At 40.0% G+C, this 18002-nt stretch overlaps 1 protein-coding gene and 1 long non-coding RNA gene across 3 annotated transcripts in view; one reads left to right on the top strand and one right to left on the bottom strand.

Annotated features, from left to right (window-relative positions):
• Positions 1–12600, bottom strand: part of LOC100593708 — a 22806-nt gene extending 10206 nt beyond the window's left edge. Inside the window, exons 1-2 of the long non-coding RNA XR_001114916.2 lie at positions 12422–12600; positions 3936–4002 (exon numbers count right to left, since the gene is read on the bottom strand). This is a non-coding gene — a long non-coding RNA (uncharacterized LOC100593708). The remainder of the gene's footprint in view (positions 1–3935; positions 4003–12421) is intronic.
• On the top strand, positions 12548–18002 carry ZBED5 (zinc finger BED-type containing 5). 2 transcript variants are annotated; one of them, XM_003254946.2, is made up of 3 exons: positions 12548–12920; positions 14516–14629; positions 15653–18002. In XM_003254946.2, the coding sequence occupies exon 3, from the start codon at positions 15825–15827 to the stop codon at positions 17904–17906; it is 2082 nt and encodes a 693-aa protein (XP_003254994.1). In that variant the 5' UTR covers positions 12548–12920; positions 14516–14629; positions 15653–15824; the 3' UTR covers positions 17907–18002. The 2 variants fall into 2 exon arrangements, with proteins under 2 accessions (XP_003254994.1, XP_003254992.1); XM_003254944.2 differs by having other exon boundaries at positions 15685–17973.

The following is an 18002-nucleotide window of genomic DNA, read 5'->3' as shown; positions in this document are numbered from 1 at the left end:
ACACAAAACCTGTACCCAAAAGTTTATAGCACCTTTATTCATAATAGCCAAAAACTGGAAATAACCAAGATGTCCTTCAACATGTGACGAGTTAAACAAATTGTGGTATACCCATACCATGGAATACTGATCAGCAATAAAAAGGAATGAACTATTGTTATATTATCTGGGTGAATCTCCAGAGAATTACGCTAAGTGAAATAACTTCAATCTCAAAAATTATCTAATAATGTATGATTCCATTTATATAACACTCTCTGTCGCCCAGGTTGCGATGCAGTGGCATGATCTCAGCTCACTGCAACCTCTGTCTCCAGGGTTCAAGCAATTCTCCTGCCTCAGCCTCCTGAGTAGCTGGGACTATAGGTGCTGGCTAATTTTTTGTATTTTAGTAGAGATGGGAGTTTCACCATGTTGCCCAGGCTGGTCTCAAACTCCTGAGCTCACACCATCTGCCTGCTTCGGCCTCCCAACATACTGGGAATACAGGCATGAGCCACTGTACCTGGCCTATATAACATTCTTGAAATGGCAAAACTACAGAAATGGAGAACAGATTAGTGGTTGCCAGGGGTTAAGTGGGAGTGGCAGAGAAATGAGTGTAACTATAAATGGACAACACCAGAGATTCCTGAGGTGATGGAAATTCTCTTTATCTTGATTGTATCAATGTCAACATCCTTGTTGTGATATTGTACTGGAGTTGTGTAAGATTTTACTACTGGGGAAAAGTGAGTAAAGGGTACATGAGATCTCTCTGTATTATTTCTCCCAACTGCATGTGAATCCACAGTTATCTCAAAATAAACTGTTTAAATTTTTTTAATCTAAGAGGTAAAAAAGAACTGCAAAAAGTAAGAGCAATTTTGGGAGTGGAAAGTAGGAAGGGAATCAAAACAAGAATGGCAGAATGTTGATCACTGTTGAAACTTTGGGGTGGGTACGTGGCAGTTCATAACTATTCTGTTTACTTTGTATATATTTGAAATCTTCCATAATAAAAGAAAAATTAAATTATCCGGTAAGATACAGAAAAAATATTAATAATAAATAACTCTTCTCTCATCAATAATTAACTATTAGAAAATAGAACTTTACAATTGTATTCATGATACAAACCATAACTATAAAATAACAGAGAATTAACTTTGTAATAAACGTTAAGACTCAGATAAAGAAAATTACATAAATATACTGAAAACCCTAAAAAAAAGACAAAAGCAGACCTAAATGGTGGCCTAAATAAATGGAAAAACACACGATGATCCAGACTGAAAAGACTCACTACTATAAAAATGCCAACTCTCCTACATTTAATCTATAATTCTTAACCAAAATCCCAGTGTTATTATTTATAGAGTCTAAAAAGCTCATTCTAATGTTACTATTGAAGAAAAAATGCACAAGATTTTGCCCTGAAATTCTGGGGGGAAAAAAGAATGAGGGAAAACATTGTATATCAGATATCAAGATAGATTATGCAGTTGCAGAAAATAGTAAAAATTAAATAATGCAATATTAATACTGAATTAGGCAACTGGCTCTGTCTAGAAATAGAATCAAGAATTATGAATGTTTGATATTTTTGAAAGATGGCATTTCAAATTACTGGGATTAAAATGAACTAATTAGCATATTTGAAGCAACTGACTAAACATTTGGTAAAATAATAAAATAGGTTCCTTTCTCACAGCTATTCAGAATGCACCTCACAAGGATTAAAGAGCACTTGATGCTTTTAAAAATAGCAGAAACAATATGAGGACACTATTTTATAATCTTAGGGTAGGGGTAGTAGAAGAGTTTCCTTCTTAAGAAGACACAAATCCCAAAAGTCATAAATGTGTGAGGCAAAGTAGCAAACATCTGCCTCTGGCTAGCCACACGGTCCACCCTTGCTGTGAAGAACATTTGCTTATTCTGCTTGTCAGCATAAACTTCCCAAACCCCTGACTCAGTGACTGAGCTCAGCTCTCTGGAAAAATGCTTGAAGACCATAAGCAGGATAGAGCAGTTTCCCATGTCTGAATCACTGCATTTTTGGAAAAGATAAGTTCAATGAGCCCTTGCCTTTTCCTATCCATAAGGTAACATCTGACAGGATTAATGAATATACCTCTGTAATCCATAACCAGATGTACTCTCGCTCCTGGACTTTGATGAGATTTTGCTCTAATGTAACCTCTGAGCACCTTTAGGTAACTTCCGAGCACATGCAGAACCTCCACCGCCTGTATAGAAGCTGAGGGCTGAAATGCTGCTTTGCAGCAGTCTAACAGAGACTCTCTGAAAGACTCTCCCAGGTTGCAATGCTCAGTAAGACTCTGAATAAAACTAACATTGTAACTTCTGAGAATTAACTAACGTTAATTCTTTAAAAGCCTGACTTTTTAAAAATTATTTAAAAGCCTGACAAATGAAAAGACTGATTTCATAATTTTATTTTTTTTTTTTGAGACAGAGTCTTGCTCTGTCACCCAAGCTGGAGTGCAGTGGTGCCATCATGGCTCACAGCAGTCTCAACTTCCTGGGCTCAAGCAATCCTCCCCACTCAGCCTCCCAAGCAGCTGAGACTATGGGTGTGCACCACCACACCAGACTTGATTTCATAAATATTAAAAACTTTTTCTTCAGCAAGAAAAAAGATACCAATGTAACAGCAAGGTGGGAAACATACCTAACCCAGTATTCATAATGAAAATATTTTAAGAGATTTTACAATCAATAAGACACAGACCAGCCTGGGCAACTTAGTGAGACCTCATTTCTACAAAAAAATGGAAGTAATAAATAAATAAAAATCAGCCAGACATGGTGGCATGTGCCTGTAGTCCCAGCTACTTGGGAGGCTGAGGCAAGAGGATCACTGGAGCCCAGGAGATTGAGGTTGTAGTTAGTCATGACTGCACCACTGCACTCCAGCCTGGGTGACAGAGTGAGACCCTGTCCAGAAAGAAATAAGGAAGGAAGGAAGGAAGGAAGGAAGGAAGGAAGGAAGGAAGGAGGGAGGGAGGGAGGGAGGGAGGGAGGGAGGGAAGGAAAGAGAAAGAAAGAAAGAAAGAAAGAAAGAAAGAAAGAAAGAAAGAAAGAAAGAAAGAAAGAAAGAAAGAGAAAGGAGAGAGAGAAAGAAAGAAAGAGAAAGAAAAAAGAAGGAAGGAAGGAAGGAAGGAAGGAAGGAAGGAAGGAAGGAAGGAAAGAAAGAAAGAAAGAAAGAAAGAAAGAAAGAAAGAAAGAAAGAAAGAGAAAAGAGAAAAGAAAAGAATGAAAGAAAGAAAGAGAGAAAAAGGAGAGAAAGAAAGAAAGAGAAACAGAAACTCACCCCATAGGGAAAATGGGAACATCTCTGAACAGGCAGTTCACAGAATAAATGTAAATGGTTGATAAACTTACAAAAAGATGCTCAACCTCATTAGTAGTTAAGAAAATTAAAATGAGTTTTTAATCTTCATGGCAAAATTTAGAAAGACTGATACTATACAAAGCAATGTTGACCATAGGAGAAAGATACTCTTGGGTGCTGTTTATGGAAGTGTATGTTGGTAAGGCTTTCTGGGGTACAATTTAATACATATCTTTTCAGCCTGAAAGTTTAAGCCATGTTAGAAATCTAACCTACAGAAGTACACACATAGATGTGCAAAGATGTATATACAGGACATTCACTGTAGCATTGTTTCTAATGTTGAAAAATTAGAAACAACTCAAGAATCTTTTCATAAGGGAATGATTAAATAAATCAACTGGAAAACTATGCACCTATTAAAAAGAAAGATTTACATGCTGACATGAAAATTTCTTCAAGGCATATTGATAAGGCCAAAATATTATAAATATTTCATAAATTGTGGAATAATTTATGAAATATTTATATCAGTCATATACACTAATATGTATACATATACATCTGGATATATAAACAACAATTAACTGGTTACCTTTGGTTAGTGAGGAGTATGGGATAGGAGGACACAAAATGAGAACTTTTTTGTGGTATGCTCAATTCTGCAAGCAAAAAAAAAATCACAATAAGAATGATTTCTTGTGAAATGTTTGTAATTACAGTTTTTTGTTATAGACTACATGCTACATAGGAGGCACGCAAAGCCTCGAAGTAATGATACTGCATAAATTCAAGGCACTGATATTATCATACTCATTATTATTGTCAGCATTCTTATCCTCCACAACTATCAACACCGATATGCCTTTCATCAGAGAAATTTAAATAAGATTTACAAATGGAAGTTCATTTAATCATAGAGCACACCTTTGAGGAAAAGCTATAATTCCAAAATACAGACATAATAAATGACTTGCTCAGAGTCTCAAACAAGTCAGGAAATGATCCAGAGCCAGGATTCCACTCTCGTACAAATAAATATATATACTGGCTCTCAGCACAGTGCTATAAATAACCCCATCCGCTGGCATTTCAGTCTCTCCCCAAGTAATTGAGTGTTTAAATGACTTGTAAACCTTCACTTTGGCTTTAAAAATTGTCTATATCTAGCATTCTTTTTAAAGGGGTGGCTTTTAAAAGTTTAACAACCTTCCCGAGAAAGTTAAGGGAGTAAGATTAATTTTCACCTTCTATAAGAGGGCAACTCTGGAAGAACATACTATTTTTCCAAATGACAGTTCTGACTATATTATTTAGCCCAAGATCAATAACTTAGCAGAAGTACTCTGTAACTGCATTATCCCAATCCTGAAAACTTTCTTAAGAAAAGTATAACAGACACTGATCTGAATCAGGAAAACTGATCCAAGCACTGCCTATTCCAAAAACTGTATGTTGCATATAGTTTTGCATAAACCCATCAACTTCTCTAAACCTCAGATTCCTCATTCCTTGTAAATAGGGATGAGAATACCTCCCTGCTTAATTAAATAAGTTGTCTCAAGTTTCAAACGAGAGAGAGATTGTGAAGGTACTCTGTATAAGTTCCAGACAAATGATTATTAATGGACCAGGTGCAGTGGCTCACACCTGTAATCCCAGCACTTTGGGAGGCCAAGGTGAGCAGATCACTTGAGCTCAGGAGTTTGAGCCCAGCCTAGGCAACACGGTGAAACCCCATCTTTACCAAAAATACAAAAAAAAAATCTGGGAATGGGGGTGGGCACCTGTAGTCCCAGCTACCAGGGAGGCTGAGGTGGGAGAATCACTGGAGCCCAGGAGGCGGAGGTGGCAGTGAGCCAAGGTTGTGCCACTGCACTTCAGCCTGGGCAACAGAGTGAGACCCCATCTCAAAAAAATTATTTTAATTAAATTATTATTATTTGAAACTTGGGTTCTCAATACAAGTAAACCTGTCCTTCTCCCCGAAAATACAAGAAAGTGTCTGATTTGTAATATTCAAGCCTCTCAATTTGGGGCCCAATAATTAGTTTATTTTCTAGACCAACAGTTTCAACTGCAGTGTCTAGAAAAGGAGTATATGACATTTATTTGTGAGGTGTGTCATGATTTCATGATTTAAAGTAACAAAGTGATTAGCCTTTTATAAATCAAAGAGAATTACACTAGAGATGTTGCAATATCTGCCACAGTTCTTTTCTGAGTGAACTGCCCTCCTTCACCTTCTGCTGTACCTGCTGTACATACCAATCCTGCCTTTTTGTTTTTTTTGAGACGGAGTCTCGCTCTGTTGCCCAGGCTGGAGTGCAATGGTTCAATCTCAGCTCACTGCAACCTCTGCCTCCTGAGTTCAAGTGATTCACCTGCCTCAGCCTCCTGAGTAGCTGGGACTACGGGCGTGCATCACTACACCCAGCTAATTTTTGTATTTTTAGTAGAGACGGGGTTTCACTATGTTGGCCAGGCTGGTGTCAAACTCCTGACCTCAGGTGATCTGCCTGCCTCGGCCTCCCATAGTGCTGGGATTACAGGCATGAACCACTGTGCCTGGCCTTTTTTTTTTTTTTTGAGACAGTCTCGCTCTGTCACCCAGGCTGGAGTGCAATAGTGTGATCTCAGCTCATTGCAACCTCCACTTCCTGGGTTCAAGCAATTCTCCTGCTTCAGCTTCCGGAGCAGCTGGGATTATAGGCTTGCACCCCATCATGCCCAATTAATTTTTGTATATTCCTGCTCTTTTTTTTAACCACAACCAGATCTGGATTAAAAGGTGAGCAGTTGGGGAGTTGCCCAAATCATGTATCTGAAAGGGGCACTGAAATATCACTGGAATAATCAGTAACTATAGAGCCAATTAACATTTGCATAGGCAAATTCTTACACAAGTAGAGGAATATAGATTTTTTCCTGCTTCAGGGAAGTGGAAACTAAAAACAATAGTATTACTCTTTCAATCTAAATAACAGAGGGAGGCTCTCTAGAAGAAAATGATGTTTATTTGGGAATAAAGCATTCCAGTGGGAATATGTGTGCCATAGTAAACTATGTGCACATTCAGGGAGGTAAGGGAAGACAGGTTTTTAAAGGAAAAAATGTGGAGGATTATAATAATTATTTTGAGATAATTATCTTTGGCTACAAAGATCAGTAACAAGGGTGACACCAGTCCAAGATGGCACAGGGAGTTGCTGGGGAGATGTCCTTGAAGAAGTATTTTTTGTGTAAGATTTTGGCAGCGTTTGTGCAAGGTCGTGGTTTTGCAGTGTTTTGTGACAGGTTTTGTTAGCAGGCATCTGTGCATGAGAATGCTCTCTTAATGGCCTTCCTGGGTTCTATTTGTCTGGGTTTTTTTTGTTTGTTTTTTGTTTTTCCCCCACACTAGTGACTCTATCTTGATTCTGACAATTTTCACAAACCTAACAGTTATTGGATTTGTTTTTGTTGTTGTTTGAGACAGGGTCTTGCTATGTTTCCCAGGTTGGTCTGGAACTCCTGAATGGCATAAAATGTTACAAGGGATTGCATCTGAAGAAGGAGCCAAGAAATGTTTTTTTGTTATTGTCTGTAATACTTTTAGTTCTACTTGAATTTTTAAACTCTATGCTTGCATTGCTTGGATAAAAATTAAAATTAAAACAAAACAACAAAAAGAATACCTCAAACTTGGGCCTTTAAGCCAGAACAAGTAAACTACACATCACAAGACCACTAGCTAACGAGAGGGAGCTCCAGACATTCCTGTCCATAGTTGCCTTACTTCCAACCTAGCATGGTCACTGTGTAACATTGAAAACAAATTTTAAAAGCAAAACCAGTTTTGGGTCCGTGTGGTGGCTCATGCCTGTAATCCCAGCACTTTGGGAGGCAGAGGCGGGCAGACTGCCTGAGCCCAGGAGTTTGAGAGCAGCCTGGGCAGCATAGCAAGACCCTGTCTCTATAAGAAGAAAAAAAGAAAAGCAAAACCAGTTTAATGAAAACCTTAAATGCCCAGTTAAAGAGTTGATCACCCCAACAAAGGGATAACTTTGAGTAAAAAAATGACTTTAGGCTGGGTACAGTAGCTCATACCTGTAATCCTAACACTTTGGGAGGCTGAGGCAGGAGGATCACTTGAGCCCAGTTCAAGACTACCCTGGGCAACATGACGAGACCTCATCTCTACAAAAAATATAAAAATTAGCCTGGTGTGGTGGTGCGTGCCTGTAGTCCTAGCTACTTGGGAGGCTGAGGTGGGAGGATCACCTGAACCCAGGAGGTTGAGGCTGCACTGAGCCATGATGGCACCACTGCACTCCAGCCTGAGCAACAGTGAAACCTCATCTCAAAAAAAAAAAGACTTTAATGTCTGTATTTTAGATAAAGTGCTTTTCTGTGTGCAGGATAAATTTGATAGAGATTGGCTGGTAGCTAAGAGATTGGTTAAGGAAATTGATAGTAAGCCTAGAGTGATGGCAGAAGAATTGCAGAGAAAAGTTAGTCTTAGAGATTAGAACAATGGAGGACTTTTTCTTGTTATTATTATTTTATGTATTATTTACGCATTTTTTTATTTTTATAGAGATGGGGTCTTGCTATGTTGCCCTTGTGTCGAACTCCTGGGCTCAGGCAATCCTCCTGCCTTGTCCTCCCAAAGTGCTAGGATTACAGGCATGGGCCACCATGCCTGGCCAAGGACTTCTTGGTGGCTGATCAAATATAAGGGGCAAGGAAAGGAAATTTAGTAGGTATCTCTCACTTTTCCATCTGCCCAGAATCCCTTCTTTTAGGCACTGCTCACTCACCTGCTCCATGAAATTCTGGTGGCACAGAAAACTCATGTCCTCAAAACTGAAGGAGACATGTCTCCCAAGTTGGCCATTCAGAGCACTCCTTGACTGGCCAGTGTATTTACTTCACAGATGTAACCCCAAAATGAATGAAAACTTTCTTCCAATGTAGTTGGGGGAACATGCTTTCTCTATAAGTTTTGGGATGTCAGAGGCCACCATACTGCCATGCAGATAGGGCCTATCAAGAGATAAAGAGTCAGACATGGCTGGGCCTGGTGGCTCACACCTGTAATCCCAACACTTTGGGAGGCTGAAGCAGGAGGGTTGTTTGAGCTCAGGAGATTGACATAGGCCTGGGCAACATTGAGAAACCCCGTCTCTACAAAAAATACAAAAAAAAATTAGCCAGGCGTAGTATAGTATACGCCTATATGTAGTGTACGCCTGGCACCTGTAGTCCCAGCTACTTGCGCAGGGCTGAGGTGGAGGATTGCTGGAGCCCAGGAGGTCAAGGCTGCAGTGAGCTGTGATGGCACCACTGCACTCCAGCCTGGATGACAAAGTGAGACCCTGTCTCAAAAAAAAAGAAAAAAGTTAATAATTGACATTAGTTTGTTTATTCATAGGCAAAATATATTGAAATTGTAAAATTGTATTTCACAAGCCTTTAAGCTGAATGTATAAATATTATGTCTATTTATAAATCTCATAATTTTTGTATAAAAACATGGACAATCACTTTCACTTATGCTCTGCTATGGTCTAATTTAACAGACTAAATATTCCTTAAATATTTAACATCATTTGCATAATCAACTAATCACATTTTCTTAGACATTTTAAACTACAATTACAAATGTAATATATCTAACATCTAGCCAGTGAAATTTTTATAAACACATAACTCTTGCAAATATAATACCAATAAACCAATCATACATGTGGTCATGAAATTCTCTTAAATGTTTTATATATCTCGAAGGCTGACAAAGCACACAACACCCCAATAATGATAACTTTCACAAAAATAATGAAACTATATTAATTTACCATCTTTATATTAAAGGTTCCAAATTGTGGCCAACATGAAGATGCGCCACTCAGACATTCCTTCAAGCAAGGACTCTGCCCTGCTTGGGACCTCAGCTGCAGTCATGCCCTTCCCAGGGCAGCCCACATCTAGTAACTGAGGGAGGATAGGAGGACTATAAAGTTATGGGTGATACACTCTAACCTACAATACTGGCTACATAGTTTTCTGTCTCATCATCTGCTTCTGGAAAACCTAGTGCAACACAAATTAACTCATAAAACCAACGTGAACACAATTGTCATCTCAGATGTCCTACAGCAACTGAGGCTGCAAATTTGGGGTTTCAGTTACAATTCATGTTACTACTTCCAGCGATTATTTGACTTGAGCCACAGGTTAACAAACTGAGTCCTTTTTTTTCCCCAAGAACTGAGAGAGGTACTGAGTCCTTTTTAATGGTGAGGCTCAGCCTCCTTACCTAATACATTACCGTAATATTATTCACAATAGTTTTCTGCCTAATACAAATCAAGTATGCACATAAACACAGTTTGTAGTTCCCACAACCAGCATCACACCTAATCCAGGTTCTGCCACTAATTAGTTCTTGGAACTGGGGCAAGTTATTTACCTCTTTGTGCTTAATTTCCTTATCTGTAAAATAAGGTTAATCATCTGATAAAATTGTTGTGAACAGTAAAAGACTTAATACATTTACAAGTGTATAGGCCAGACCTGGTGGCTCATACTCGTAATCCCAGCACTTTGGGAGGCCAAGGCAGGTGAATCATTTGAGCCTGGAAGTTCGAGATCAGCCTAGGTAACATGGCAAAACCCCATCGCTATAAAAAAATACAAAAATTAGCCGGACATGGTGGCATGCACCTGTAGTCCCAGCTACTCAGGAGGCTGAGGTGGAAAGATTATTTGAGCCCAGGAGGTTGAGGTTGCATGGAGCCAAGATCGTGCCACTGCACTCCAGCCTGGGCAACAGAGTGAGACCCTGACTCAAAAAAACAAAAACAAAAACAAAAAAAGTGTATACAATAGCTCCCTGGCCTACATTATGTATTCAATAAATGCTAGCTATGTATTACTGGTTTGAGTTCCACATTGTCTGTATTTTTTCTTATCTGTCTCATCAATATTCTATAATAATTTGATAAAACGATTACAAAAAAAGTTAAGTTTCATGAACTTTAATTATGAGACACTTCAGATTTGGGGCCCTATAATCCATTCTCACACTGCTATAAAGAAATACCAAGACTGGGTACTTTATAAAGGAAAGAGATTTAATTGACTCAGCTGCTCATGGCTGGGCGGCCTCACAAAATTTTCCAATCATGGAGGAAGGGGAAGCAGGCACGTCTTACAGGGCAGGTCTTACATGGCTGCAGGTGAGAGACAGCATGTGAGACCGCAGGAAGAACTACCATTTATAAAACCATCAGATCGCGTGAGAATTCACTTACTGTCAGAACAGCATGGGAGAAACCGTCCTCATAATCCAATCACTTTAATCCTTCCATACGTGGGAATTAAAATTCAATATAAGATTTGGGTAGGGACACAGAGTCAAATCATATCAGGACCTAATTCCTAAACTTATTTAAACACTATTCTGCCTAACAGTTTAATATTTTGGGTTTTCCCTCTTCATGAAGATGTAAACTAGATGTGTAAAGATTGATGTTTCCTGTCCTATCGCAAGGACAGGAAAACCAAACACCACATGTTCTCACTCATAGGTGGGAATAGAACAATGAGAACACCTGGACACAGGGTGGGGAACATCACACACCAGGGCCTGTCGCGGGGTTGGGGGAGGAGGGAGGGATAGCACTAGGAGATATACCTAATGTAAATGACAACGAGTGCAGCACACCAACATGGCACATGTATACATATGTAACAAACCTGCACGTTGTGCACCCTAGAACTTAAAGTATAATAATAATAAATAAATAAAAAATAAAAAAAAGATTGGTTTCGGAGCACATATGTAAAAGGTTTTTCTAAAATATGAAACATGAAAATATATTATTCCAATATTATTCTGAAGCGAGACAACTCCTGCAATTACAAAATAAAATCCTTTGCTCTTCAAGCAAGACTGTACCCCCTTCCCAAAAACGATTTATGCATTTATGGTTAAAGTTCAAATGAAGCTGATTTAACAGAAATACTTTAAAAATAATAATGAGAATATACGGACAGCTTACTACAGGGTGAGATGATGTTGTGATTGACTTTAAAACATTTGGAACTAAATGTCAGTCCTAGGAAATTATGCACTCCTGTAAATTGTGTTATTAAGGGTTACGTTTCTTTCAACACTTTAGATATTTGATCAGAAGCATATTTAAGAAAAACGAAAGCTGCCCTTGCTTTTGACCCCAAGTTGGGAATTTTCCATCATTGGTGCAGTACCTGAAAATACGATCCAATATTCATTTAGTCATTTGTACGGAGTCTGGAAAGGCTAAAACATCGCAAATAATAGGACCCACTCGTACTTTCCCTCCTTAAGAAGCGCATCTATTTCAAGGTGCCTATTTGGAAAAACAGACTCCAGGTCTCCACCACAGAACTTAACACAAAACCAAAGCACACAACCCGCAGCCTTTGGCTGTGGTGTTTTTGAAAACAAGGAAGGGCACAGAACCATGGCTTAAAATACCCGAAAGCTGCAGCCCACAAAAAAAGTATTTCAGGGCGGGTTGGCCGTTCCCTGCAGGCAACCGCCCGGTGCAGGCGGCCGGGCGTTCCTGCGGGGAGGGCGCCACCGTGATGCAAAGACATCAAGCAGACTTTCAGCTTGCCCGTGGACGCTGCGGGGCCGCTTTCCCTATCCAGTCCTGTTCCGCTGCTCCCCAGCCTACCCCGGGCCACCCAAGAGGTCTGGCGGGGTCTGCGCCGCATCAGCGCCCGCTCGTCAGGCCTAACCCTCCGCACAGCCAAGGCCGACCAGACCCCTAGACACTCCGTCGTCGGGTGTGGGGCGGAGAAGCAAAGGGCGAGTTTTCTTCCCAGATTCCAGTGGGAACCAAGAAAAGGAGTTGGCAGCTGTGTAAACTGGACCTGGGGTGCGGCCTCCGGGAACAAAAGAGGTGGCAAATGCACAGCAGCCGAGGTTCTTCGTGCTCCTTTGGGGCCACTACGAATCCCCGTGAATCACCCCAGTCCGGGCAGAGGGCCAGAAATGATGAAAATGCAGATTCATGGGTTCCACTCCAGCCCTACAAGATCACCAACCGTATCTGGCAGTACCCAGGAATCTGCATTCTCGACAAGCGTCCGCGCCGACGGGGCTAGTGAAGTTTGAGAACAATTGCTTCCTATCCAGCCGCTCGGCTATCACCAAGACAGAACGGCAGCGGCAGCTGCGGCTGCGGCTGCGGCTGGGCCGCGCCTCAACCGAGCTTGGTCCTTTCCTTTGGTTCCGCCCCGCTGCTCAGCGCGGATTGGTGACGGGACGCAAATCTGGCGCTGATTGGGCGGCAGCAGAGTCGCTCGTGAAGACTGTAGGGTTCGGGTGCTCTAGAGTGCTAAATTTATCTTCAGACCAGCGACCGCGCCAGCCGCGAATCGGATCTCTATGGAGATGGCCTAGGCGATATCCCTGAGCTGAGAGCATCACCCTGTCCCCGAATCCTTCTTTCCTCTCTGTTTTGTTTTTCATTCCCCTCCCTCTCTCCCCTCCCCCTCCAGTCCACGACGACTGGCTGTTGACCCTGTTCAGGCCTCGGTGAAGGTGAGGAGCAGAGCCGCCGCCGCGGCTAAGCGGTGCGCTCTGAAATGGCCGCTTGCTGGAACTGCCTAAAATGGCGGTCGCGGGCTCAGCTGGGGACCGCGGCGCTGCTGTGCAGCCCAGCCGCGGCGAAATCCGTTCTCTCCATCGCTGATGGAGATGAAATAGAGAGATGGTGTTGGGTGCTGAGACGTTTTCATGTGGTCGTTAGCGGAGGCGGTCGCCCGGGGACGCGAGAGAAGTCCTGAGGCGAGGGTGGGCTGCGACTCGTAGGGAGCCCCCCAGTTGTGGCAGTCTGTGGGCAGCGCGCACCTGTGACAGGGAGGAGCTGAGGGATAGTTGGCCTTGGCTGCACATCCAGGTGACCGTTTAAAAAAGCATTTAGGTGTTGGAAGGAGCATCCGTTCCCATGTTTTTGGCTGGCCTGCACTCAGATCCTGCCCTCCTGACCCTGAGGGTATTGTTCCCAGCCGGAACCGCCCGAAGATAGGAGAGAAAGGACTGATACTTGTCAGTTTAACCGGAAGGAGACTAAAGACGGAAGTTTTCCCCGCTCTTCAGGGAGTGGAAAGGAAACTTTACTCTCAAAGGAGTCCAGATTGTCCTCGAGAAATTCGGGGAAACACCTTTGAAGAGGTGGGGATGAGGACCTCCTTTCTGAAAACAAAAGCTTCCTCCTCTTCTGTGTCCTCTGGCAACGAGAGGGATCCTAATCTTTTACGTGAACCAGCAGCTCCACAAAGTTCTCCGTTGCAAAATCCAAAAGGAGACTGTGGAAGGAGAATCTGCTTTTTTGCTCCCAATGAGAAGTAGGGCTTTATGCTGTTGCTAGTATGAGACCCTCGGCTTTCTGGCAGTTGTAACCCATTGTTCATCGGTTTCTCTGCATAGCCCAACTCCTAGTAACCAGATTTTTTAGTAGTTGAGGAATTAAAAGTATTCAGGAACACGTAAGTAATGGCTAGACACATGGGCTATGCAGTCAAACTTTTTGGGCTCTGAACTTGGTTTTTCACTTACAAGAGGTGTTAGCAAGATGTGTTAACCTCTGTCTGTTTATCTCTAAAGTGGGGTTATTAATCCTTGTCTCTTCATAGATGAGATAACCTGTATGAGGGATTTAGCAGTAATTGGCATACAGTAAACAATCATCAGTCATTAAACATCGTTTACCTGAGGAGATTGGTCACTGGGGGGCTAAAAATGATTGTAGTGAAAGGACTGTTTCATGTAATAGTTCTATGTATAATTCCATTTTAGGTTCAAGGCCTAGTTTTAGAGATGTTGATGAGGCTGTACTTTTAAAAATTAGGTTTAGTTTTAAGTTCTTGAAAGTCTGGTGGTGGTGTTGTTTTAACATGTTTCTATGAAGTCAGTAGGTGGGGGAACATCTCAAAGCACCTAAATTGCCAAGATATTGAACAGGATGAAAATGTTAGAATTTTTACTGTGCTAGGCGTCTTCTCTTTCAGTCCAAGATCTGCATTGCAGTAAAGAATCATTTGCACTGCTTAGATCCAGAAAGAATAAACCCATTTTACGGGTTTATAGTTAGTTCTGCTTGTTACTGTGTCTAATTTTAATTTTTCTCATTCTAGGCTTTTGGTTACTCCCCTTCCCACCCCATCCTTTAATTTTATTCTTTTGAAGAGTGCATTTCAAGCTGCCAAGGTGGAGAGAGGGATTACAGAAAGGAGAACACCTTATTTCAGGTATCTTACCCTCTACCCCTTAATAGGAGAACCATTTTGACTCAAGATCTAACATGAGAATACAAAACTTACTGTATAGCCAGGTTATAAAGTTTAAATCAAAAGTAGCTATATTTGGACAGACATAATTTTATGCCTTAATTTATAGAGTTAATAGTATTCTTTAGCAATCCTTAGATTGCATTATCCTTTTAATTTTGATTTGTTTTATTATATGAGAAATAAACCTCTTAAATGAGAGTTTATATTTTTTTTTAGGTCCTGGTTAAGTCTTCACCTGTTGTATAAATAGAATGCAGAGTAATCTATAAAAATACACATTACTTTCATTGAGTCTTAACTTGGATAATGTAAACATTTATATAACTTAAGTCCAGAGAAACAGTACCTAACTTTTGATATACAATTAATTCTTCATTGTTAACACATAGCATTTAGGATACAGTAGAATTATGTATCTCACAAAACTTGGAACTGTGTGTGTGTTTAATTCACTTCTTCAGAATTGTTGCTAGCCCTGAAGGGACTTCAGATATATAATAGTATCAACAACTAATACATCTAATGGCAGTAGGCATCGAAAGCTAAAAGAGATTTCACAATACTACATACCATGAGACAGGGCTGATAAATTATGGCCCATGCTGTCTGGTTTTGTATGTAAAGTTTTATTGGAACACACCCGTGCCCGTTCTTTCATGTATTGTCTATGGCTGCTGTCATGTTACAACTACAGAGTTGAGTAGTTGCAACAGAGACTATATGGCCCTTGACCAAAAAAAGCCTGCCAACCCCTGCCGTGGGACATATTCTTCAAGGTCCCTTTCTTAAAAATATGTATAACAATTCTTAATAATTTCTTGGCTCAGTGATTCCCAAATTATGTTTTATAGAATATTAATATTCTTTAAGTTAATAAATGTTTTGAGAAAAAGATTGATGCTAATATTAGTTTTTCTTTATGGTTGATTTTAATATGTTTATTTAAATATGAGATTAAGACTGCTAAACTCATTTCTATAGGTTTTATTTTTATGTGATAATCTACCTTTAAGAAAGGTGTACCATACCTGAGAGCACCAGGAAATCGCATGAGAGATCACCTGATACATGAACGTATGATGTTCCATCTGCGCATTGATGAATAGGCAGCATTTACAAATTAACTGATGTGTTGCTGTATATCATCTCTTTGATGATTGCTCCTCTTCTTTGTATCCTGTCTTATAATTTCAACACATTTGCGATACTCAATGTCTATTCTAAATTAACCATGTTTTGTACCGCAAACTCATTGCCCATGGATCTGTTGCTGAAACAAGGAAGTCTTAAACAAGAAGTGGAATCTTTCTGTTATCAGATTGTGTCTGAATCAAATGATCAGAAGGTTGGAATATTACAAAGTGAAGATAAACAGTTGCAACCTTCAGTTTCTAAAAAATCAGAAGGCGAGCTTTCCAGGGTCAAATTTATATCCAATTCCAACAAAATAACATTTAGTAAAAAGCCAAAAAGAAGAAAATACGATGAAAGTTATTTGTCTTTTGGATTTACTTACTTCGGAAATAGAGATGCACCTCATGCTCAGTGTGTATTATGTAAGAAAATTTTATCAAATAGCTCTTTAGCCCCTAGTAAGCTTCGAAGACATTTGGAAACTAAACATGCTGCATATAAAGACAAAGATATAAGCTTTTTCAAGCAACATCTCGATTCACCTGAAAATAATAAACCCCCAACACCTAAAATTGTGAATACAGATAACGAAAGTGCTACAGAAGCATCATACAATGTAAGTTACCATATAGCGCTGAGTGGAGAGGCTCATACTATTGGAGAATTGCTTATCAAACCTTGTGCAAAAGATGTAGTGATGCGGATGTTTGATGAACAATATAGTAAAAAAATAGATGCAGTACAGCTATCAAACAGTACTGTTGCACGTCGAATTAAGGATCTAGCTGCTGACATTGAAGAAGAGCTTGTTTGTAGACTGAAAATTTGTGATGGGTTTTCACTGCAACTAGATGAATCAGCTGATGTTTCAGGACTTGCTGTGCTGCTTGTGTTTGTTCGTTACAGGTTTAATAAGTCTATTGAGGAAGACCTACTCCTGTGTGAATCTTTGCAAAGTAATGCTACCGGTGAAGAAATATTCAACTGTATCAACAGTTTTATGCAGAAACATGAAATTGAATGGGAAAAATGTGTTGATGTTTGTAGTGATGCTTCTAGGGCAGTGGATGGGAAAATTGCTGAAGCTGTCACCTTAATAAAATATGTGGCTCCCGAAAGCACCAGTAGTCACTGCCTGTTATATAGACATGCACTAGCAGTTAAAATAATGCCTACATCTCTAAAAAATGTGCTAGACCAGGCGGTACAAATCATCAATTATATTAAAGCTCGACCACATCAATCCAGACTATTAAAAATTTTATGTGAGGAAATGGGTGCTCAGCACACAGCACTTCTTCTAAATACAGAGGTGAGGTGGCTTTCTCGAGGTAAAGTTCTTGTAAGACTTTTTGAACTTCGTCGTGAACTTTTGGTTTTCATGGATTCTGCTTTTCGACTATCTGATTGTTTAACAAATTCATCTTGGCTGCTAAGACTTGCATATCTTGCAGATATTTTTACTAAATTAAATGAAGTTAATTTGTCAATGCAAGGAAAAAATGTGACCGTTTTTACAGTATTTGATAAAATGTCGTCATTGTTAAGAAAATTGGAATTTTGGGCCTCATCTGTAGAAGAAGAAAACTTTGATTGTTTTCCTACACTCAGTGATTTTTTGACTGAAATTAATTCTACAGTTGATAAAGATATTTGCAGTGCCATTGTGCAGCACCTAAGGGGTTTGCGCTCTACTCTGTTAAAATACTTTCCTGTAACAAATGACAATAATGCTTGGGTTAGAAATCCATTTACAGTTACTGTTAAACCAGCTTCATTAGTAGCACGGGACTATGAGAGCCTGATTGATTTAACATCTGATTCTCAAGTGAAGCAAAATTTTAGTGAACTTTCACTAAATGATTTTTGGAGTAGCCTAATTCAGGAATACCCAAGCATTGCAAGGCGTGCAGTGCGTGTACTTCTTCCTTTTGCTACAATGCACCTGTGTGAAACGGGGTTTTCATATTACGCTGCAACAAAAACAAAATATAGGAAAAGACTTGATGCTGCACCTCATATGCGAATCCGACTTAGCAACATTACACCTAATATTAAGCGGATATGTGATAAAAAGACACAAAAACACTGTTCTCATTAAAATTGGAGGAGTTTGCATGTCTCATGATAACCAAATGTAAGATGAAAATAAAAGATGATTTACTTCATCTCTGGTATTTGGGGGTTTTAAATAAAA

The sequence above is a fragment of the Nomascus leucogenys genome, chromosome 15 (genome assembly GCF_006542625.1).
Source record: "Nomascus leucogenys isolate Asia chromosome 15, Asia_NLE_v1, whole genome shotgun sequence".
NCBI lineage: Eukaryota > Metazoa > Chordata > Mammalia > Primates > Hylobatidae > Nomascus > Nomascus leucogenys.
This window is presented reverse-complemented; position numbering and strand designations above follow the sequence as displayed.

Excerpts from the sequence above, each read along its gene's own strand:
- ZBED5 (XM_003254946.2), top strand. The coding sequence starts at position 15,825 with ATGATTGCTCCTCTTCTTTGTATCCTGTCTTATAATTTCAACACATTT.